Source organism: Protopterus annectens, chromosome 9.part0, assembly GCF_019279795.1.
Source record: "Protopterus annectens isolate FY-2018-M chromosome 9.part0, PAN1.0, whole genome shotgun sequence".
Taxonomy (NCBI): Eukaryota; Metazoa; Chordata; order Ceratodontiformes; family Protopteridae; genus Protopterus; species Protopterus annectens.
In genome coordinates this window covers 492,533,309-492,558,118 of record NC_056743.1, presented here as the reverse complement: position 1 = coordinate 492,558,118, position 24,810 = coordinate 492,533,309, and the positions used below count along the sequence as shown (strand labels likewise).

Sequence of the window (24,810 nt, the reverse complement as noted above, 5' to 3'; positions counted from 1 at the left end):
TGCTCTTATTTTTTGTTTCTCTTGCAAGGTTTCCTTTACAGTACAGTTGCTAATAACCAAATATATATGTATACAGATAGATTAATATATCTGTAGTCTGAAATTGCCCCCTGTAACCCATGTTATTGTTTGTTCTTGGATCTGGAGCAGTATGGCCATTTGGGATTTGGTATGTTATGCTGTTTTGTGTTTCCTGCATTGTGAGGATTGATATTATGCTGGCATTGCCAGTTTCAGTATGGGTCACATCAGGCATGTGATAGACAACCATATCTGTCTATCTAGCTATCTGTCTATCTATCTATGTATCTATATTTCTAAGGGGGCTATGTATAGTGAGTTTTGTTCCTTGACCAAATATTTATATACATAAAGTCTGCCTAAAGTATATCTCCATTCCCTTGTCCATTTATCAAAGATTTTCAAAAGAGCTAGTGGAAAATGACATTTGTCAAGCTTACCCTGGTGCTTCTTAGAGCTATCCTCTAGTCAGTCCTTATCCATTTAATATAAATACATTATCTGCATTCTTTTCAACCTCCCCAAGTCTCCGACTATTCCTTTTGTCCACTACCTCCTCCTGAAAGAAGAGGTGTAATGTCTGCCTTTATGTGTGGACCGATGAAAGTCTTTGTGCGCTTGAATTTTCTCCTGTTTATTTTGCAGCTAAGTAGATGTAACTGGGGTCCTATTACCATCATGACATGCTTACTGTAAAAACATAACATAAGTACAAAACAGAGATTTATCTGTAGATAAAGTATATAAAAATGTAGTACAAATAATAAAGATATATACGGTTACCTGCATCAAAGCAAGATGCACTAGGGCTGCAAAAATCATCAATGAAATGAAAAGAACAAAAATAAAAATGAGGCAGACTTTGTCTTAAGGAAGAAATGAGTCAGAATGTATGTATATCCTGAGATGTTAGCTTAAAGCAACTCCATAACTACTTCCCACAGTTAACAGATGACCTATTAGTTTTGTTTTGAAACATTCTACAGATTTGCATCCCCTGATATATATGAGCCATACTCTTTTCTTTACAAAAAACATGTTGTTATTAAGTAAGCAGGCTGCACTGATGCTGATCATGGTTTTAATAAGAAACCAGATTTAAATCATTTTACAGTATCCCTTACAAAAGCTATATAACTATATTACTGGTGTTACTGCACCCTTGGCTGATAGCGTGTGGCACTGTTAGACTGCAATCTCATCTTGGCTAGTCATTGTTGTTATCCTTGGAGAAAGGACATGCAGAAGGTGTCAGGGTACAAGGATCTGTTTCAAGTTCTGTTGCTCTTTATTTTATCTGTCAGGAATATAACAGTCTTATCACACATTTTCTTTGATTTTTCACTTATCTAATTTTTTTCTTCTAAGTCATCAGTACACATCACCTGCAGGCATGTTTGAGTAACAAGGTGGGGATGGGAAGTGTTAATTCCCCTTCCCAGTCTCTTTTCAAGTGAGCATGAGACAAAGCAGTCCATAATCCATGCAACCTTCTTTAACTGCCTTCCATTTTCTCCATCTGTTCTGCACATGTAAATACAAGATTCATGCAGCAGCAAAAAGCAGTCTATTTTTGTTACTTTATATTTTTTAACTGGGTTAGAGCACTGATCCACATGAAACTTTTTTAGACTCAGCTGAGATCACTGTCTTGTCAAATAACTTGCTCAAAGTCACACAATAGGCAAATGGAGGCTCAGGGAATCAAACTATAGAATACAGGAAGCAACGAGTAAACAGCTGACAGACTTAATCCTATGTGTTAACTATTAGAACATGCTAGTTAAGAGTTGATGTTACTGCTAACGTTTGCAAGCAAGGAAGAAGGTAAAGGCCAGTAGGTGAACCCACATCTCCTCCAAGCACAACAAATTAATGCTAGGTCCATGTTGTGTAATTTTACCCAGGCAGTAGTGGCACTACATTTTTTAAGGCTGTGGATCATTGACTTTGTGGGCAGTAAGGTGCGTGTTAGTTCAGTCATTTGCATTTATCAGTGTGTTTAACCTATGCTAGTTTCTTCAGTTTCAGTTTTGAGCAACTACCAATGAGTCAAAAGTATCTGTATCAGAAGGGTCATGTTGTACAGTTTGATCAAGATGGACTTTCTATTTTAAAGTAATATTACCTTAAAGTTCTTGTGACTATACTATGTTCATGTACTACTCTTTATGACCTGTTCTGACAGTTGTGGCTCAGAGCAGTTTTGGTATAGAAATGAAAGGTTGCATCACTTCAGAGGATTTTAACTTTCATGCCAGTGTGACCCTCCCCTGAAATTGTTTGATGTTTAATCACACATATGAATATGAATATGTTTTTCACAGTATGGTTGCCATTTTAGAATGTGCAGCTACCAAACTTCCCAGTACCATCAGATTGCTTGTCTGTAGATATGTTTACATTATTTGTTTTGTAAAATAAGTTTGGTAGATTAACTGGCCCGGAGTTCTGATGATTAAAAGGGAAACATTGATTTTTGAACTTGCTGTATTCTCTTCCTAACAGTTATTCTTGTAGTAATCAAGATCTTGCTAATATATTGTTACAGATGGTACAGAAGAAGGATGGAGTTGGCAAGATGATTCATTGAACTGTGTTGGTATTATAAAGGTGTTTATAGTCAACTTGCTCATATATTAATAGTAAAAAGCAGCGCCTTCACTTTACAATTAACTCACTATGGTGTTACATAAGCGTCACTACTGGATTATGTTTAATCACTGTTGCACAAGGGGCAATAACTAATGGGATATGTTTAGATTGAACTCACTTGGAAGTGGCTATTTTCCAGTCACATTTTTAATAGCGAATTCTGAGTGGATAGAGCTTAGGTGATGGCATTCCTGTAACCTACAAGAAAACCTGACTTTTCTTGTCTTGTGTAGGTACTCAGTAATGGATTACTGCAAACCTATGATATGCAGACTAATTTTTATTTTCTGTTCAGGTTTGCACACTGACAAAAGAAGACAATCGTGAGGTGGGGAAGATTCCAGAAGATGAACAGCTCCATGTCCTTCCACTCTACAAAGTTTCACCCACAGATGAGTTTGACAGTGAAGAGCACCAGCAGGCAAAGATTAAAAGTGGAGCCATTCAGGTTTTGACTGCATTTCCTCGGGAGGTACGGAAGCTGCCAGAACCAGCTAAGACTTGCCGACAAAGACAGTTAGAAGCTAGAAAAGCTGCAGCTGAGAGAAGAAAGCTAAAAAAGGGAATGCTGATGCCTTCGGTAAAGCAGGAAATAATGGATATGTCATGTCTTCAATCTCCAGGTATGACAGAAATTTACAGTTGTAGCTGTTGTAGTACTTTCATTATCACCAACTTGAACCATATCTGAATGTGCTTGCTGCTGTTGTCAGATATATTACAACAAGAGAAGATTAAGGTGGATGGATGGGTTCATTTAAACTAAAGTATTAAAGGCATCTGTCTTAGCACAGCCCTTAATGTGTCTTATGCAAGTTATTTATCAGCATACATAGTGAGGATTTACTTTTCACTGGGATGCCAGATACACACACACACACACACACACACACACACACACACACACACAAAGCAGAAGGGCTTCACCTTAATGAGTTGCCATCACATTATAAGTACTCCACCTGTTAAATGCATCATTTAGAAAACAGGAGTCCCATTCTCATTTTAAAATGAAACAGTAAGAGGTGCATCTAAAATATTAACTTTGTGGTAAATTACAGCAGATTAATAAACAATATGGGCAATGTCGGTCAATTGATTCATAGTAGATTCACTGTGTACATTTTATAAGACCTCATTCTCTGCAGCTTCACCATATAAGGGGTAGTGATAAATAGGTGAATGTATGATTTCAAGTTGTGCCTCTTTCTATGCATAATAAAGGCCTGATTTTCACTGAAGCATTGACTTGTGATCTGTAGCATTTTATAAGGAGAGTTCTTTTATTTTTGTTTCTATAAGAAAACTACTTCTTGGAAGACTCATACCCTTGCATTTTTTCTAAACATATCCATAACAGTGAACAATAAGTTATACTTGGATGATATATATCCAATTAAAGACCAGTTATTTTATGTTACAAGACCATTACTCATAACTGTGTAATGCCAGTTGTAAAAGACAAATGTTTTAATTAAATGTTTTCCCCCAGGGTTAGGGGTGAAGAGGAGCTTCTGCTGGACCTGGGTGCTGATTAGCACAGAAAATGGCAAAGCTTCCACTTGAAGCCTCCCTTTCTACCCATTCTGTTAATCATAACCTCCAAAACTACGCATAGGATTTGCTGCAGAAGTTGTAGATTATTGCTTAAGAGCTTTGGTGGAGGAAGTAATTTAATTATGCTGGGGACTGGGGGGGTTGGGGGGGTTTAAGTGCTTGATGTTATATTTTCCAACATGTTACTGACATTTTTGATCCCAGTATGTGTTATACTCCTCCTCATTGGACTTCTGGTGAATATTTCAATTTCAACATCATTTTCAGGAACTTGTGTTTTTGTCTTCAAGAATGTATAAATAGACCATCTTGCTTTGCCTTACATAGCACATACTGCTATTTTGTATCATCATGTTAAACTGCAGCAAGCCCTGACTAATGTTGTGGGAAAGCTAAACTAGCTTAGGTGAGCTATAAATACTTACAAAACTGAGTTATGTTTTAATCAAACTGCACCACTGGGGATTTCAAGTTTTCCAGAAGAAATAATTAAGCTGTGTTGGAGTTGGGGGGTTGGAAGTTTTAGAAGCCATATGGTTTTAGATTCTCTGCGGTGCATTTTCTAACTTCATGATGTCCCATCATCACTGGACTTCTAATGAGTATGTCAGCAGGGGGTCCGTCACTTTCAGACATCCTCCGTACCCAGCAGTTTTTGCTGCTTTACCAACCATGTACATATGACACTTCAGATGTCTGATTGTGATCAGTTAAAAATTACTTGTCACAGGAATGTATTTCAACTTTTTTCACATTACTTCTGTCAAGCCAGACCAATGACCTGTTTAACTGTTATTAGACAGTGGGGTTCAGACATTTATATTCACAGACTTCTCTTCCCTCACCAAAAGTAACTACTTTTTAATGTGAAAAACTTAGGTGTCTGGTTGTGAGCATAACATAAATGGCCACAGTAAGTATTTCAACTCAGTGCTGTCAGACATAAGAAGAAGAATAAAACCAAATGTACTAGCTGTGCACATGCATGTTTCAGCCTTCTTAAGGCCTCTTCAGCACAGCAAAAGTGGACTGTTTGCTTAACCTTTGGAAACACAGGGTTGTCATATCCAGCAGATACCTAACAATTAGGGTGTCTGCAAAATATCCCAACTAACAAAATAAAGCAATGGGTAACAAGGTCACACAGTCAAACCAATCAGTAAGATAAAGATTTTCCACTGTGTGATTCCTTAAAGCCTCTTTTATTAGAGGTAACATGAGATATATGCAAATGACCCATTAAGAACATCACTGCTATGTATTATAAAACTATAAATTTTTAAGATAGTGAGGGTCAAGTAAGTATAAAGAAAGAAATTACATGTTGAGTGCCTGTAACATGGATTTTGAATTTGATTACGGAAGAGATATGGAGACTGAAAACAGTGTAATCTCTTGAAAAAGAAACACCAATATAAGAATCCCCTTATAGTTGATAATAGACTGTAACTGATTCAAAGATTCAAAGAAACTTTATTGTCATTTAGGAAACACAAGTGCTACCTAAACGAAATGTCGAGTGTCAGCTCTTTTACAGGAGAAAATAAAGACAAAAAGGCAGACATGATAGATATTAAAGAATAATATAGTACAAAAGTAAATATCTAGGTAGATGATGCACATGCTTGTACACTATTTATATACACTGGACAGCACTGACTACTAGATGATTAGCACATGAAAATAAAAGTACACTATACACAGAGGTGAGAGGTGGGAGTGACTGGAATTGCACTTAAATGAGAATATATTACTGAATGTTTGTGTTATTTTAATTACTTAGCATTTTCCAACTTCTTTACTAATTCCATGCTGGCTGTGCTTAAATTTTGTCCACTACATTGTTCAAGTACACAAATAATATGGGTTCTTAAGTAGTAACCTTTAGAAGGCAAGAATAATATTTAGTTTGCTTTCTAGTATATTCCAACAACTGACATTTAATGCTAACTCATGTTTATTTATTATTTTTATGTCACAGGTTTGGGTCTGACAAGTGGATTGCCCCATCAACAACTAAAATGCATAAAAAGTGAGCCACTGGATCAGTATAACACCATTAAGTACAAAGGGAATGCAGTTGTAGAAAGTTACTCAGTGCTAGGGAACTGTAGACCATCTGTTCCCTATGGTGGAAATAGTGTTTACTCTTCATACCATTCCATCTATGCACAGTCTAACCCATCGCCCATCAATGGTTTTCACTCAAAATTCACCCTTCCACCCTATGGATGTTATGGATACCCTGGCATGCTTCAGTCACACTTCCTAAACTATGGAAGCAATGAAGTCCGGCCTGGACCTTGGGCAAATGACAGCTTCGATAAGAAACCCAATATCCATACATTGCAGGATAATCCAAACTTCAAAAACAGCAAAGATCACTCAGAGCATAGTTCCCACATAGTCGCAAAAGGTAACCAGTACCCATCTACACTCCAGGAGTCACATGGCTTTGGAAATACTAACACAAGTTCCGCAGATCACAGGACTAGTCACACCCCAGCAGAAAATAAACAATTTGCACAAAACATTAACTGTCTACGTCAGATGATTAAGCAAGAATCAATAGATTCTTTCCCATATACAGAAACTGTTCCAGTGGCAACTCCGAATATACATAACACACAGACTAACAGCATCACTTCCACTGCAAGGTCTTCACAAGTTGCTGGACAACATCTCTGGAATTCTCATACATCAAATGGAAATCTTTCAACATTTGAAAAGGGTTGCTCAGAAAATGCATGGAGAACATTACAGTCTAATAAAAATTCTAAGCTACTGAACTTAAACACAAAGGAAAAGCTACATTCTTATAAATTGACTCCAAACAGCACTGGATTATCTGATATGCCCATTCAAGAGAAACAGTGGAATTCACTCACAGAATCAGGCCAGGCAACATGCCCAGGAACAGATGACCAAGGTAGATCTTGGAGTTCATGTAAGATAGATGAGGACATGTCAACATCATCTTTGTCTGGTTTACCTAATGGAAATGTAATGGACAACTGGAGTTCTATCTCATCTGTTAGTGGTCATTCCAACTACCAGAGTACACCATGGAGTTCCCACATCAGTGAAAGTAGAGGCCCTACCCCAAGCCCAGGATTGTATGGAAAGCCTTGGAACTCTTCTTGTCCTTCAGTGTCTGTAGTTTCAAGCATAAACAGTGACAAACCATTTAGCCAAGCTTTGCAGCATGGTAATTTTTCCTTGCTAAATGGTTTAGGTCTTCAGCAGAATCACTGGAATGTGTATAAATCTGAGAATAATGTGGAACATACAGATGAAGAACATGACAGGGAAATGGAGGAAGTTTGGTCAGATAGTGAGCATAACTTTTTGGATGAAAATATTGGTGGGGTTGCTGTTGCTCCTGGTCATGGTTCTGTCCTGATTGAATGTGCAAGAAGGGAACTCCATGCCACAACTCCTCTTAACAAACCAAATCGGACCCATCCAACACGAATCTCTCTAGTGTTTTACCAGCATAAAAACCTTTGCCACCCAAATCATGGACTTGCTCTTTGGGAAGCCAAAGTGAAGCTTTTGGCTGAAAGAGCAAGGGCTCGGCAAGAAGAGGCTGCCAGGCTGGGACTGCAACCTGACATTAAGCCTTTTGGAAGGAAACGAAAATGGGGAGGTAGTTCAAACAATGAATCGTCGCAAAATGAACTGAAAGATTCTATCCCCAAGCGTCAGGCTGTAGCCATCCCAACAAACTCTGTAGTCACTGTGTCTGCTTATGCCTGTACCCAAGTAACCGGACCCTTCAACCGCTGGATATGAGATTATTTCAAATCTACAGCAATTTTTACCTCAACATCTGCAGCACTGACTTAACTGCTGCTGCATTGTGGTGCTTTCCTCGAATGCATGTAGAGGAAGAAAATTCTCAAGTGCAAATATGAGAGATGCACTTCGAGCAAAAAAAAAAAAAAACTTTTACTGTTGACAGTTTCAGTAAACTAATATTTATATCTCCATTTTTAATCTTTACATGTATGTCACAAGAACGGGAAGAATTTTTAGTGTCCTTCACAAAGGAGAGGTTTTTATGTCAATTTAAATAAGTATTTATTGGATTTTTTATTGTGAAAACTAGGCAGATTTTAAATCAGCTGCTTCTGAATGATTGTTTTTGGTGGTAATAAACTGAAATATCTGTGCAGTTGCTCTCCATTGACACCCATATAATGTCCCTAAAAGAGAAGACTAGTTTGTAGGAAAATGGTTGCAAACTGAACTAAGCTTGCAGGTCTTAAAGATGCAGTGTCATTTTCGCAAAACGGCTGAAACAATAACTGATTCCTTTTTAGTAATGTATGTTAAAATGGTTCTCATGTAATATGGAATTCATCTATTTATGTGTAATGTAATCCTTTATTTTACTACTATGTTGGTTGACAACATGGTAGTTGAAAAAAGTATAACCTCAGACATGAAAAAGGTTGCTGTATTTTTAAACAAAAGCTGTTACAAAGGTGATGCTCAGCTTTTCACTCTTGGTTCTTGACTACATTGCAATTGCTGCAATTGGTGCTTTTAAGTAATGTGTGTGTTTGTGGGTGAGGGGGGCATTTTCTATTTCATGCTTTGTTTATTTAGCTAAGTAAATGACATCAGGTGTGTATGTTCACTCATACAAATTGACCATTTCATTTCTGATAACACTTTATATGCTTCGCTTGTCATTTTGGTAATAGAAAATGTTCCCCTCCTTCTGATATTTCTTTACTTAACTTTTTTGTAACTGGTATTACTGGTACTATTTGTAGGTGCTATGCTTTTTTTACTTACAACTACTGTTTCAAAATGGTGCTGCTTCAGGTTTGACCCTTAATTTTTCCTTCAGATCATTGAAGAGGATAGAGGTTATAGGCATGATTACAGGAATACTAAAGGAAGGATTTGTAATTACCAATGAAATGCAAAGCCTTTGTGATTTGTGGTACGCACATTTTAATGGTGCATTCTACTGGTGCTACACGATTCCTGATTATTGGGATAGAGCTGAAATGTTAGGTGCATCTTGAAGCTTCTGTATAATAAATTCTGTGCCTCTCCATGTTATTCATGAGGTCATATGGTATACCACCATGAGAAACGATGACATCACATGTTCTTCTGAATAATTACTGTTACAACTGAGTCACAGTTTAAGCTATACAGAAAATGCTTTATTAACACAGTGTCACAGCAGGAATAAACTACAATGTTAATCTGAAAAAAAATGCACTTGCATGTTATCTCAGAGCGCTGAGGTTCAAAGTGTTTTTTTTTACTGTAACTGCAATCCCCTTACTTCAGCAACACTGGCATAAAACAGGTACCCACTTTACCAAACCTTGAGCTTCATGTGCTCTGATTTTATTGGTTGTAAATAGAGAAAGATTTGTAAAAGCACTTTCACCATGATTTTAAACAACTTGAACTAGTGTATTTGACTGCATATTATGGAAAAAACTATATATATATATTAAAGAAGATTCAGTCTGTTTCCATCCATCCTGTCAGAGATACCCCTTCTTATTCTGAAATTTGTCCATAATTCTGAGCAGAAGACATTTTCGTTTACTTGTTTTATTGTTTATCCTAGTCTTACTGTTTACAGCTAATGGCATTTCTAAAGAATAAATGTTTAGGCATATGTCGCAACAGAGCAGGCTGACACCAGCAGGCCTTAAATATATTGATCTGTTTCCATCTAACAGAGGAAAAATGATTTACTTTAGAATTATTTATGCCTTTTTGTTTTTACAGCCCCTTTCTGGATTGTTTTATAATGTGCTTTAGATGAAGTACATTTGCTTATAATTCATTAATATCTGTACAGAAGAAAAATTATGCTGTCATTTTCAATGATTTGCATTTCTAATACCCTGAATTCACTGCATTTTTATTTTTCTAAGATAATTCCAAAGCAGCTTCTGGTACAGTTTTTTAAAGAATGGCTCACACCACTGAAGACATTGGCACTTAAGATTGAAAAAATAATTCTTCCACTGAGGTTACACAGTGAATGTACTTTCTATATTTGTACTGCAAAGTGTATTGTGAAGATGTTGGCATATTTGTGAAGACAGACATCAGAACACCAGTACCACAATATTTTATTTATTTTTTTGTTTTGTTTTTATGAGGCAGGAACTCTACGATTTCTTGGCTCAGGATCTGTGTTCGCTCAGGAATTATATCTATAAAGAACAACATTCAATGCAAAATAAACAAATAAATAAAATCATCATTGACACACAGTGCTTTTTAAAAGAAATGTTCATTTTAGAAAAAAATGTTAAAAAGTAAACCGTTTTTGAAGTTATGTGACACTTGGGTAGGAGCCTGTGGAAAGGTCTGATGCTAAGTTTTGGGTGAGAGTATTATGATCCGTTCCTGTAATTAAAATGTGAATTAAGTGGTGTTGTGTTTTTCTGCAACTGTGGTAATCAACACATGTTTGTTTTGCACGGGCAGATAGTTACTTTAAGTTCACAACCAAATTCTGTTTGAAACTGTGTTTGTTCTTTTTAATGGCAGATTTTACACCACTGATTAGTGTTATGCAAACACTAACTTTTTTTTTTTTAATTTAACAAGCTTGCCAGAATCACTCTCTGAGCTGCAATGTATATGAAGCTCAGTATGATTTTTTCTGCATTGTCATGTTTTCTGGCAACTTTAGGAACCTTTTATATGCTGCACTTCATTCAGGGTTTCAGCGGAGACTGCAATGACTGTGGAATAGTTTTGGAGACATGCATGTTTTAAGCTTTGGCAATAGTGAACTGGTCCATTTTTGGCTCATGGTTTGTATCTCTTGTTTTAACTCTTTGATTTATGATTACCATCTAATTCATGGCTTAGTCCCCTGTGTCTTTTTTAAGCTGTACATTTAGGTAACTGAACCTGTTGGCGCTTGTTGTCCATATAGACTCCTTTGTCAGTCTTGTATCAAACATTTTATTTGAGAAATCATGCTAATTCCATTGGCTAAGTTGAAAAAATTCAACTGCAGCTTTGCATTATTGTTATAGTAAGCCCAGACATGTTTCTTATGACTGACATCTAACTGTAGTAGAAAGTGAACACAGATTGAAATGGGTCATTGCGTTTCAGCTTTGGGTTTAAGTGGTGTCTTCCCTGCTTTAGGCCACTTTTCTGATGATACATTTTTCCGATATTTCCTCCTCTTCACAAGTTTGATCACAAAATACAAACAGCATTTTACAGACTTTGGAAACAAATATATATATTCAGTTTAACAGTGTCATGGGCTTTTTGAGGCTAATTTGGGCTACACTCTGCAACTTCCCAATGCTGCCATTACTGGGAGTGTAGCTGTAGTGAAGAAGAAATGATAGAAACTGTACCCAGTGTCACAACTGGTTTGGCGAGTAGGTACTACTGCCGTATCTAACAAGATGTTAATAATGTACACTACAAACAACCTACCTCAGGTCCCAGTCAATGAAATTACAAGGTGCTCTCATCGTAGTAATTTGGATCTATGCAGACCTAAAGGCCCTTCCTTGCTGCTAAATATTCTGCATTCTGCAGCTGCCTGTCCAAGGTAAACTGGTTGGTGCTCTAGTCAAACACGTTTTAAAAATCAGTGATAAAAAAATGAAGTAGAATTCTTTAATTATGATGTATATACACTAGATGTAAATGACATATTGTTCAGGAGGAAGCTGGAAATAGCTCATTTAAAGACTTGGATATCAGTCCTTTCTTTAATCAAACTGATAGATCAGCAGTGGAGGTAACTTGTTTGCTGGTATCATTTCCTAAGAATGGGCACTTGGTAATCATTTACAGCAAAGTCCTAGAAATTGTCACATAATTTGTAAACAACAGTGTATTTATATATTGCCATTTATAGTGCTTTATCCATCATAACATAGTGAATAGTGGATAGCTACTGATGGGTGGGAATTAACTCGTAAACATTTTGCTGTGTTAGCTGGTAGTAGTTTCTAGAAGGAAGAGCAAAAGTGGTTATTGTGTGCTAGATGTCAACTGTTTGTTGCAGTGGATAGCTACTCCTCAGTTTCTGTCAAGAGAGATTAATTCCCTTCACAATGTAGGTTGTGCTGGTAAGACTGGAAATGATGCAGTTTGAGTTCAGTGTTGAATTTTGTGTTTCCTCGTACTCTAGTTTCAACAAGTAGTATGCAATTACTTACAACAGGTTAACAGCATCAGGAGTAATTAACACATGAATGTGTTACATATTTACAAACAACATTTTCCTGATCTGTTCTCATATACAGATGAAGTACACTTTTTATCGTATATGTCAAAGCTGTTTGTTGACATTTTGGTACAGTTGACAGCTTGCACAAATCCCAAAACATACACACACATACATACACACAAACACACATACATATTTGAAGAATTGTAGGTATGTTTTTATCAAATACCCTTTATCTTATCATTTATGCTTTTGGTCAGATTTAAATAATGAACATGTCCAAGAATGTCAGCAATGCTTCCCCTTTTTAATCAAACTGAATGCCCTTAACAGAACTTTTCCTAACCCTAGAGTTATTGTTCCCCTTACAAAGGGATGTTAGCACTGCCACATAAGTTAACTTAACTGTTGTTCACCTTGTTTAGGATTTCGGTATTTTTCATCTCTTTCAGTATATACCATATTGGGTTAGTATGACATTATATAATACTTTATTTAGAAGTTTGACTTCCTGGCCCTCTTATCCTGTGACCCATTACATTTTAGACTGCTAACCACAAGAAACCTATACAGCAAGGTTTTGGTAGCTCTGTCATTCTTCCTTGCCAGTGGCAGGCGTGAACTTTGAGTATTTTGAATGTAATGCTTTTTGTGAAGGAATAAGGTATATCTGTTGTCACAGAAGACACAAGAATGTCATGTAATAGAGTGAATGATTGTTAGAATAGTATTACTAAGTGTTAAAAAGGAAGTTTAATGTACGTGAGTAGTGACACCTATATAGTTAGTGACAACTATGATCAAAAAGTTCTGAAGTAAACAGTAATTCTGAGTGCTAGTATTCCAGCTGAATATCCTATCGGAGAAGGCATGGCATTTTAATTCCATAGTGCAATGGAAGAAAGGTAATGCTTAGTTAAAAAAGAAAAAGAATAAAAAAATAATGAGTATGACCATTCAATCAGCTAATTTACAGTCAGAACAAACTAATAATTAGTAATGATTGTTACTGTACTGCAGGAAGTTTGTGGTGCAACGAATAATGAGATAAGACAAAATTGTTATTTTTTTTCATTTTTAAGGCTAAAGTGATCATCTAATGATTTCTTAGGCCAGCGTCAGTAAAGCCTACACTAAGTGTGCACACTATGTATTCAAGAATATTCTTAACACATTTTTTGTGCTTCCTAGTCAATCAGAAAGATAACACTAAGTGTACATGTAGTCTACACTTTGTTGTAACCTTTATGAATGCCTGTCAGTATTTAAAGTTGCAAGAATGTCAGTAGAAAAATCAAAATTAGGAGGAAGAAGGTATGAGTTATGTCTGTGTTGTCTGTTCGCTCAGAACGATGTGTGTACATTTAATGTAGGCATCATTGAATCCCAGGGCTTGACTTTAATTTATCTGTTATCCTAATGAACAGCCCAGCAATTGCTTACTTTGAAACTGTGAAATAATATCCATCTGTATGGAAAATACTATAACCCTGTGGTTTGCTGAAAAAAATGCTGACATGTCTTCAGGTGTCTTAAAACAGAAAACCTGTCTGAATACAATACTTGTCCTTAGTTTAAAAAGAAGCCAGAATAAACAAAATTTTAATATCTCAACATTTGTCTATAATGTCATACAGACTATGCAGACGTCTGTAGCCACAAAAGTTAAAAATATCACAGTCTTTACCTTTCCTTCTTGCTTATTTATTGGCAAATTGTGCTTTATAAGTTCCAGGTGTCTATCTGACATAAGTCTTATAATATTTTTATTTTTCATCAGTAATGTAAAGTGAAATCGACTTGGCAAAAATGTGACAATCATATGACATTCCTTTGCATTTTTCTTTGGCAGTGTCTCCCTGTTGTGCCTTCATGGTCACATATCTCTTAATGTCAGAGTAAACATGAGATGAAAATGTGGGAGTAGTAGATGTGTCTATAGTCATGAATGAAAATAGCTTTAGTTACAAGTTACCCTTGATCTGGTTAAGAGCAGCACTTAAATCTATTAACATGGTTACATTAAAAGAGGCTCCGTCCAGCCTTGTGACGGTAAAACCCAATGGAAAATCATAAAACATGCACAAATGGTGGCAAATGTGAGACATCATGGTGGTAAAATGACAAGACAATGAATATAAGGAGCAATACTTATTTGTTTACACTCACACAGTATCAAATATGTAAGTGGTGTTATCTTTTGTGATCCCACAGAATTAAAGTTTGGATGCACACCAGACATGCCATTGATAGATACAGCTCTTATGACATTTCCTACTTTTCATCACCATTGATTCATACATATCAGTAAAAAACCTTCAAAGACTTCATGTGAGAGTGGTCTGTAACATGCATGTATTATGTACAGGAAAAAAATAACATAACTTAATGCAGTAAAGACAAGTTAAAATTCAAAGGCAGACTGAAAAAGGTTCAATATTTCTTATATCAGAATAATTAATGATTTCTTAAGTAAAATTGTTTGGACTATTGCCTTTTTCACACAGCAACTGCAGCATGAAACAACAGTCAGAAAATGCACTTAGTTTTTAGAAGTTCCCAGCTCTTATACATTTTTGAAGTGCTTTATTTTTTTAAATTGTTACCCATAGAATTACTAACTGCTTTTCCTGTTAGCTAAATATATATATAGAAACTAAATAGTTAAAACAAGTGAAAAATATTTGCAATCTACATTGGCAGTTAGCAAAGACAGTATCACACAATCATTTTTTGCATTTGTCCAAAATAGCCCATTTTAAAATGACAGGGATTCCATTATATAGTGCTTTCAACTTCTGGATAAATGTAGAGTTTGGAGTCTTAGTTGCACCAATATGCGCAGTCGTATCCCTGTGACAGATTGGGGTGATACAGCTTTTGAATTAATCACTTTTCACAGCTCTACAACTTAATCGTTAACCCACTAGAGGTTATCTAGTTGTACTGTAACTTGAGTGCCATGTACATGAGAAAATACAAGTTGCAAACTAAATGCATCAGCAATTAAGTATGTATACAGACATAAGAACATTGCTGCATGCATATGTCTAGACCATACAGAGGGATTACTTGTAGTGCAAATGTGGCATTTGTCTGACATTCTGCATGGCCATGCAGTGTTACTGTAGATTCTTAATTTTTTTGCCTGATGTTTAATTGAACACATACAGACAGTACTGTTTGTGTTATAAATGCCATTACTTTGCCAACAAACAGACTTGTTAGGTTTTGTTCCTCAAGATATTGTATAAGCATACATATTGTCACTTAATGTGGTATTACAGGGCCCATCTTAAAACCATATAAATTACTTTTTTTTCTGCATGGTTGCACCTGTCTTACAACAAAAAACTAGTTTTCTTTCTGGTAGCATAGCTGGTTTGTACAAAAATGCATGCCACTAGTTTACCAGCATATGAACATAAACCATAACGCTGACCTTCAGAAAGTATAGCAGAAGGTGTGAAAAGAAGAGCACTTTCTTATTTTTATATATTAGGTCTGCAGGTATTTTATCCTGTTTACTTAAAAATATGGGATGCTTGTGCATTAAGTAAAGCTAGATGAACTAAGGACAGAAAGAAAAAAATATAGCGCTTTTCCTAAATCATAGCAGATAAGTACACTTGCTGCCAAGTTGTGCAAACTTCCTTGTGGGACACTGTTTTGTAGATCACACACAAATAAAGCTCATTAGAAATTAGAGACTTTGTATATTTTACAAATAATAGCTCACTGTTTACAGTTCTAAATGGCAGAATGTCATTTATTAGAATGACAGTTTCAACATCTTAAATTTTGAAGTGCCCAGTTGTAGTTCTGTTCCACTGATGAGAAATGAAATGATCAGAATGTAGGTTGAGCTTTAGTAAATCATGAGATGCAGTTCCTTTTTAATCAGTAAAATATGAATGATTTCATAAAGAAATTAAAAAGCAGGAGCAAAAGGATTTCTCATTAGAGGATTTGACAAAACATGATTCTCATAAAAATTTGCTAAATCATTCGGAAAACTGAAAACACATCTCCCTACCCCAACTGAGTTATAGACACATTAGTTTGTCAGAATGAGAACTTAAACATAATAAAGTCATAACACTCAAAGATTGAAACAATACTAATTTCATGAACTTAAATCATACTTTGACTTAGGAACGGGGTCCATTCCCATCATGGTATTAGAAACCCAAAAGACTTGGAGAAGTTAAAAAAAGAAGTTATATTTAGTCAAGTTGTGTGTTACATTACCTAAAAGCCTCCACAAACGTGTTTTTGACACTTCTGTCTGGAAAAGAAAACTTACTTGGTGAGATTTCCAGGAGAAGAGATTAACAGTAGTAGGACTTTTAGGATAAAGTAAAGGTGACTGTCTTTGACATATCTCGAGTTATTGCTAGAGTGTTCCCACAAGATACCTGTGGCAATCCCCCTTTGCATTGTACTTCTCAAATTTTCTGTCAACGTGATCATTTTTAATGCACATCTCTTATCTATCTATCTATCTATCTATCTATCTATCTATCTATCTATCTATCTATCTATCCATCTTATATTTTTGATTAGCTTCCCTTTCTATTTCAAAGCTTTTTAGTTTGACTTTTCCTGCCATATGCCTTTAAATTTGAAGGCAGCACTTTTTCTATGCCAGCAATACTTTCTGTGCTGTTAATAGACCAAACAAAGAATTGAAGTGGTGTATAGTTAAAAAAAAAATCAACATCTCCAAAATAATTCTGGCATCACTGAGGTCTAACAAAGTAACCCCACAGAGATGTTTTATTCCCAATAAACCTTTTTGCTCTCTTCAAGGTAGCTAAGTTGTAGTAACTTAGCTAGAAAACATGTAAACAGTCTGGAATAAAAACTATAAATGTTAATAACCAAGAATAAAACAACAAGATCATTTGCACCTTGTGAGAAAAAAAAAAAACTTCTTCTGATCAAAGATACTTTTAAATATATTTATTCATTTGGCATTTGTTTACTGGGAAAGTCTGAATGGGTCATGAGGTACCCATTTTCAGTGGAGGCCCAGGCAAAAAGCTCCCAATACATATGGTTAACAGAATGAAAAACTAGACAGACATAACAAAGTCATATAACATTCAAGCACAAATATAAAAACAACAAAACAACACATTAGTTTGTCAGAATGAGAACTTAACAGACATAATAAAAGTCATAACACTCTAGGTTAAAATTTGAAAAACTACACATTTTTTGTCAATATACAACAAAATCAGCTTGTATGTGGTGAGTATCTACAGCTGGCAGTCCTACAGCTAAAAGTAACATAGCCTTGGTTGTTTTCTTCCCTTTTGGTGGGTTGGCATCAGCCAGATTCAGATTGATTTAGCTTTTTGCCTTTTTTATACAATTTTGACCACTGTCTTTTTATATTATTATGAAAACCCACCTCTTGGACATTTAATTTAGTAGTCTTTCACTCTACTTGGTCAGGATCTGCAGGACTTTTTTCTTTAACTGATAATCGTCCACATCATTTAACTTGTCCTGAACAAGCCCTTTCCACCTGTCCTCCTTTTATTTTATATCAAATTTTATATCAAGGGCAAGCCTAACTAAAGTAACACATGCTCCCAATGTAGTACATTTAGACACCTGCGGGATCTCAGATGCCTTTGGGATTATCCGGCATTTCCATTTCCCCTATTAACACATTTTCTTTGCAGCTGTTCCTGAGCTCATTTTGCTTCCTTATTAAATTCCATGGTTTACCCCAATGCAGTTTATCATAGGTGACGCATTGTTTTGGCGAAGACTGCTCCCTCAATTTACTGGCATACTTATTTCCATCTGTTCCAATAAAAAATAGTTAGTATTTAGACACAGAAATACCTGTCATATGTGACTTAAATCAGTTTGGCTTTCGAAACATGGTAAGATTTTGAACTGTAATATCACTTCTAGCACTGGAAAATGCACAATGAAAATTTATATACTCCTACCACTAAATGGAGCCCAAGGAAAAGAAACATTCTCTGATCTCTACAGGTAAGGGTTCTACTACAAGTTATGTCATGGTTCATAAAAATTATGGGAAATCTTGTCATATTTCAGCAGCTATAAATCATGTAGTAACTCCAACTAGAACAGTATAGTTTCCACTACCCCATTTAAAAAAGAAGGCCAGTATGCAGCACATCAAAAAAAAAAAAAAAAAGACAAATAAGTAAATAATTGGACAACTAGCTAGATAAATATATTAGATAGATAGAGTGATAGATAACTGAAGGTGTAAGTAAAGCTATGCTGTTCCTTTCTAATAAGTGGAATATTTCTGCCTTTGTGTCAGTGATTGTTAAGCCTTCCTATGCATACACAAAACTAAGTAATTGTATTTTTTGAACTTTAAAATTATGGCATGGAATATTAAAAATACTGATCTCTGTATTCTAATACAGGAAGGTGGCACCTGCATGTTTATAAGGCATTTTCCTTAGAAATAGAATGTACTGATTGTACTACCTGTACTATATATTATCATAAAATCCGTGCCATGATGGCATGGCTACCATGGTATTTATTCTCTTTACCATAGTATTACCATAGCTTCCATGCCATGGGGGTATGGTTCACTGTGAAATTTATTCTCTCCTGCCCAAAATGTTTGGCCATCAGTACTTTGTAGTAAATCCCAAAGTAATACACACAGCTTATTGCTTTAGTAACATATGGCCTTGGAATGCTTCATTGCTCTTATGCAGTGATTTTTTCCTGTGGCTGATGCAGATATAGCAAAGCTATAAGGTCATGAATGCACCTGCTGCACAGTAGGTAGTCAGGTCACTTCAGTTTGCTTTGCTACTATGTAATAAAGGAATGGGTTCATGCCAAAATATGGCTTATTACAGGTTTCCATCATTCCACAAGGTGAATTATAAAGCAGACAGTGAAGAAGAATTTCTTGTGCACCAGTGACACAGTATCCCTTTATAAAGCATAGCTAAGAGTTTCCTTTTCCTATTATTAGCTGGCCCAAAGTGTAAAGATAAACTGCTTTTTAGCTGAGCTGTGCTGATGTAGGCATTAGCATTATCACACCATTATTAGAAGCCTTTTGTATTACATATGCACTCACATTTGCCTCTTATGAATGGTAAACTCTAGTGCAAGTGAATTAGATTGTACTAACCTGTAATGATAAGCTGTACTGGTGAAAAGTGGTGAGCAATAAACTTATGTAGTTTATTGGCAGACTAGGTGAGTCAATAACAATCACCATTACTGGATGTGAAAATGCAAAGTTTTCCTGCTGCCAGCGCTAAGGAAAAATGTACAAAGTGTGCTGTATAATATTTTATGGCCTGTCATTTATTTTTATAAGGCTGAAGAGGACTTTAAGTGCTGTTAAAATATGTTTATCCTTGAGTACTCACAGTATGTTCTAAGTCATGCTCAAAACAGGCAGAAAGGGCAAAGAAACATTTTTAACACACACACACACGCATTCTCACGTGTAATTCTAAGGCTTATTTTGATTTTTCATGTCTTCTTTGCGAAGGTACTGTGTTAAAGTTAGCAAGTCTAGAAAGACTGTTAACATAATTGACTATAGTATCAAGCGGTTGTGTTCCTAAAGCATACAATCCAGCTTTTTTAATCTCACAAACTAAATGTACAGTAAATCAATAATTCGCACATATTTAATTACTGTTACCAAGCAACAGTGATGAGGTTACAATACACAGCATGTAAACTGAGGGTGGGGTTGAGAGGCAGATAGTTAAATACATCAACAGGTATGCAGAGTTTTCTTCAATTATTGTTCTAAGTTTTCATTAAGAAAGTGCTCTTAGGGAGGATACAAAATGCCTATTTTTTTAAAAAGTAAATAGAGGCAAATTTAATAGGTAATAATAAGTTCATGTAATAAGCTAATTATTTAAAGGTTATTTTTTTGCAATCTCCCACATTATTGTTTAATTTGGTCTGAAATATACTAACATGTTCCCTATAGCATCATATTTTGGAAGTTCAAGTCTTATAGGTTTACCTTTTTGTTTTATTTGATTTATCTGAAAAAGGATTAATGCTGATAATGCACCCCACAAAAACTTATATCCCTTCACCTGTCAGTCATCAAACTGTCCAGATTTTCTTGCTTCAGGGCATGCAGATTATAACCACCCAGTGTTAATGCACAGTGAGCGGGAAGTCTGTTATTTTGCGCAAGGCTTTTCTTTTCCCCAATTTCTGATAATGAGGTAAAGTATAGTATGTTAAATGATCACAGATGAGCTGCGTGGTTTTGAGAAAAGTCAACCACTTGGCTATTTTCAATGTTACCATCATATTTTTTTGTTAAGTTTTCAATTAACAAATTGTGTCTGAAGGTTGTAATGTTTGAACCACAAACCTTTGTTGCTGTGAGACAGAGATCTTAACCAACTGTAACATTTGTTGTTATTGTTTTGTTTTATTATATAAAACTGACAGAATATCAGAATTTTACAAATATATATGTATATACATATACGATATGCATGTGTACACATTTATGTTTTACATGTACTTGTTTATGTTTCTACACATCTGTAGAAGTATATGTAACATTGAGTGGACACTTGTGGCTTTTAAGTATCATTTTTATTTTTTTTTCCACATTCTGAAGAGACAAAGATTACTGAACTAATGATCCTTTAAATATATATTATGTCCGTAGCTTCTGTAATGGACTGAAATCCTGTACAAGACTGACTCGCTGCCTTACACCTGTCGACTGTTTGTGATAAAGATCATATTCCCTGTGACTGTAAGTAGGATAAAGTACATATTAGGAAGTGATCAACAGGGCAACAGTAATCTAGCCTGCTAGTCATATCGCTGTCAGGAGGATCATCTAGGAAAGTAAAGAACAGAGTTTGTCATCTTCTGAATTGAGAACCATTCCACATGTGTTGTTACTTACTGTCACGCAGCAGAATTGGTATAGACAAGGAAAATGTTCATCTTACTAAATATTAGGTTAGCAGTTCGGAGTATTATCATTAACACCAAGGAATTTATTCGTACCGGAATGCTTAATTAACTGAAATGAAAAAAAAAGTTAAATGTGACATCTGCAACCATTAATGTAGTCTGGTAGGTTATCTTAAGTAATCACCCATTCCGTTCTGGACTGATAGTTTCAAAATGTCCATAAACAGTATATTTGGCACTAAAGGCAGACAGACTATATCAGTCTGTAGTTAAAGTAAAAAAATGCTGATATTTCAGAATAAAATGATGTGAGGCCAGAGCTTCTAATTTTTGGTGTGTTTTTTTTTTTTTTGGGGGGGGGGGCACAAGTCTTCTTGATCAAGCACTGATTCACTAACAGCCCTACATCATGGAACTTGAAATAAATATGTTGAATTATTTGCTTTCCTTTTAGCCAAATGGAAAGAAAGGCAAGTTGACTTAGTTGTGATTTAAATCTCTATAAACATAGTCAGAGTTTAATTTTTCTCTCTTCAAAAGAACCTTTTAAAGCTGTTTTACAAGTGAAGTTAACTAGTTCAGAGAGTGTGTATAAAGGGGTTCATATATATATATATATATATATATATATATATATATATATATATATATATATATATATATATATAATATATACTTGGATTCACTGGAACTGTGCCATTGCTTTTGTGTTTCTGCATTCTTCTAAGGTGTGTACTAAGCTTCTTTTATTTTTCCCTGAGTATAAACTCACTGTAAACTTCAGCAGGATGACATCAACATGTCAATGATGTAGCTCATGAAATCCCCCCCGAAAGAAGTGTTTTTTTTATATAAAAGGTTGCCCTCTCAACCCATTCTTAAACATCCTAACTCCATGGATAAAAAATCCTGGAGAAAAGCGAAGACATCAGACATACAATGGCATTCAGCTAGAAAGTATGGCGGAAGTGTTTTTTTGTGTAAAACACTGATGGTCAAACTGAACAACAGTGAGTTGATGTGAAAATGTTGAAACCTTGTTGAGTTACTCAAAAAACAAAACAGTAAAGATAAATTGATATGTGTTTTATGGTGCTTTAAACATGTTATTTAAAATTATTCTTGTGGACGACTGTATCTGTTACACAGAAAATGCCAATGTATTTTATGTATTTTATGCACACTCCGTTTTTCAGTTTTGAACAATTTTATCACCTCCCAAATTCCTTAGTTTAATGTAGACTGTAGTAACTTGCCTGGAAACATACATTGACGAGAAAGTATGAAATACTGAGTGATGATTACTAGTATAGTGTTAAGCCCTGTAAGTCAACTTTTTTAAAACATTGCTGTTTCATTTAGTTGCACTAGTACTGGTGGAAGAAGCACTTCATTTTCTCGTAGCTGTTTCAGTTTATAATTTTTGCATGTGCACTGTTTAAAGTAAGATTGTTTTATATTTGCTTCTCAAACATACTGCAAGAAATTAAAGCAGGTATCTTCATATTAGAATGTTCAAGAAAACGAGGAATTGTCTCAATAGTAGCAGATCACGTAATTATAGTGGCTATACTGAAATCTGTTAAAGAAGAATACACATGCCTGTATGTCTGTATATAATGTACATTGTTTACACATCTGTTTCTAACAGGCAGTCTGATATGTACATCTAATAAACCCAGAGCAAAGAGAATCGAATGCATGATGTCATTTCATAACAGCCATGAAAAAATCAAAACTCTTCATCAATGATTGTTTTTCCATGTACCTCATTGGGTAGGAATAACAGTTGAAAATATTGTAGTTATAAAGGTTTTACAAGACAAATAATTTGTGCATATTTTGGCATATGTCATTTTTAGAAAAGCCCCGTAGTCTTTCCTTTCACATCAAGCCTGCCTCAGCTTAACTGGGTTGTTATACATCTCTTTTGTTTTTTGTCAGTATTTGTTTTGCAAATCTTTGAAATGCTTAAATTTAATGCAGGTGCTATTTTTCCTCTCATGTTCATGAGTGGGTATTTAAATTGTACAGAAAACCACATTTTGTGTAAGCTTCCCATTGCCACAGTAAAAGAAATACCTCAAAATAAAACCAGATATTGTGGCAAACTTGTGACGTATAATGCATATGTAATGCTTGTGAAAGACTAAGCTGTAAAAAAAGTTACATGAATTTTTAAGCTGAATACTGTATATGTCTTTTTGTTTTTATTTTAATTTTTTTTAATGGCCAAAATAAACTTTTTTTCTTAGGCAACTTTTGTATAGAAAACTATTCCAGACTGAGCTCAGGAGAAGAACAAATTACAGCAACTCTGACCACTCCTGACAAGTTTACTTAGTCCTATTAAGTCTGTACCAAGAATGATAATTTAGATATTGCATGCCTAGTGAAAGGCATATGCACATTTTGTTCATATTGAAAAGTAATTTCACTGAATAAATTTAGTTCTGCAAAAATCTGCCAGTATTAAAATTGTACCCCCTGTACTTTTAAACATGGATATGTGTGCATTAATGTTAACACACATAAGCATATGTAAAAAAAAAAATGGTCCTATGTATGGGCAAACATTTGCTTTTACTATACAATTCAGACTCCTATCTGAAGCAAATCTGATTATATATATTTGATTTTTGTTGTTGTTACATGTCCACACTTATTTATTTTACAGTTGCCTAGGAATAATAGAAGTAAGTGGCCAAAGGATTCTTGCTAATAATCAGGGATTTTATTTTATTTTTATTTTCCCCATATTGTCTCATTCTAAACATCCATTATTCAGGGATAATTCTCACGAATCACATTTAAAAAAGTAGTGTCCAGTTTAGCTAGGCTTTTAAGGTTTTTATGCTTAAACGTTATGCATTAAAATAGGTATACGTTAACACTGTCATTTCAGTAACTTTTAAAGTATTTTACGTAACAGAATAAAGAAAACTAAGATGGAATGTGGCAGACTAATGCAGTATAGTAACCTAAGCTGTAGATTGTTAATGTATTTGATTTCTTGTCTCTGATACATATATTTGGTAACAAGGTCTCCAATGGAGCTATGCTTTGTGAGCCATACTTGAAGATTTTTTTGTTGATTTGTGACTGTGGCGACTTGAAATGAAGTTTTTCTTTTTTTTGGGGGGGGGGTGTTATTGATGAATGGTAGGTTTAAAAAAAGTTCCAAGGCAATAGGATTATCATGTATTAAACTGTAGATAGGACCGTAAATATATGCTGATAATTTTATTTTGTATAATTTTTACAGTTCTGTTCTTTTTTATTTTCTCAAGCCTTTTCCCAGTGTTCCAGTCATTTTGTTTTCAGGATGCCTGAAATTTGCAAATATGAAACCATTTTTTATTTGAACTTTATTGTTATGTAAACATCTTGTTTTAAAAATTTACTTATAAATGTATTATTCCTGATAA

General features: G+C 35.0%; 1 protein-coding gene across 1 annotated transcript in view; it reads left to right on the top strand.

Moving 5' to 3' along the window:
* TET3 (tet methylcytosine dioxygenase 3) overlaps positions 1-17,450 on the top strand; it is a 437,758-nt gene extending 420,308 nt beyond the window's left edge. Inside the window, exons 11-12 of the mRNA XM_044082118.1 lie at positions 2,972-3,299; positions 6,215-17,450. Coding sequence (XP_043938053.1) covers positions 2,972-3,299; positions 6,215-8,028 — 2,142 coding nt within the window. The 3' untranslated portion in view covers positions 8,029-17,450. The remainder of the gene's footprint in view (positions 1-2,971; positions 3,300-6,214) is intronic.
* Positions 17,451-24,810: the final 7,360 nt, after the last annotated feature.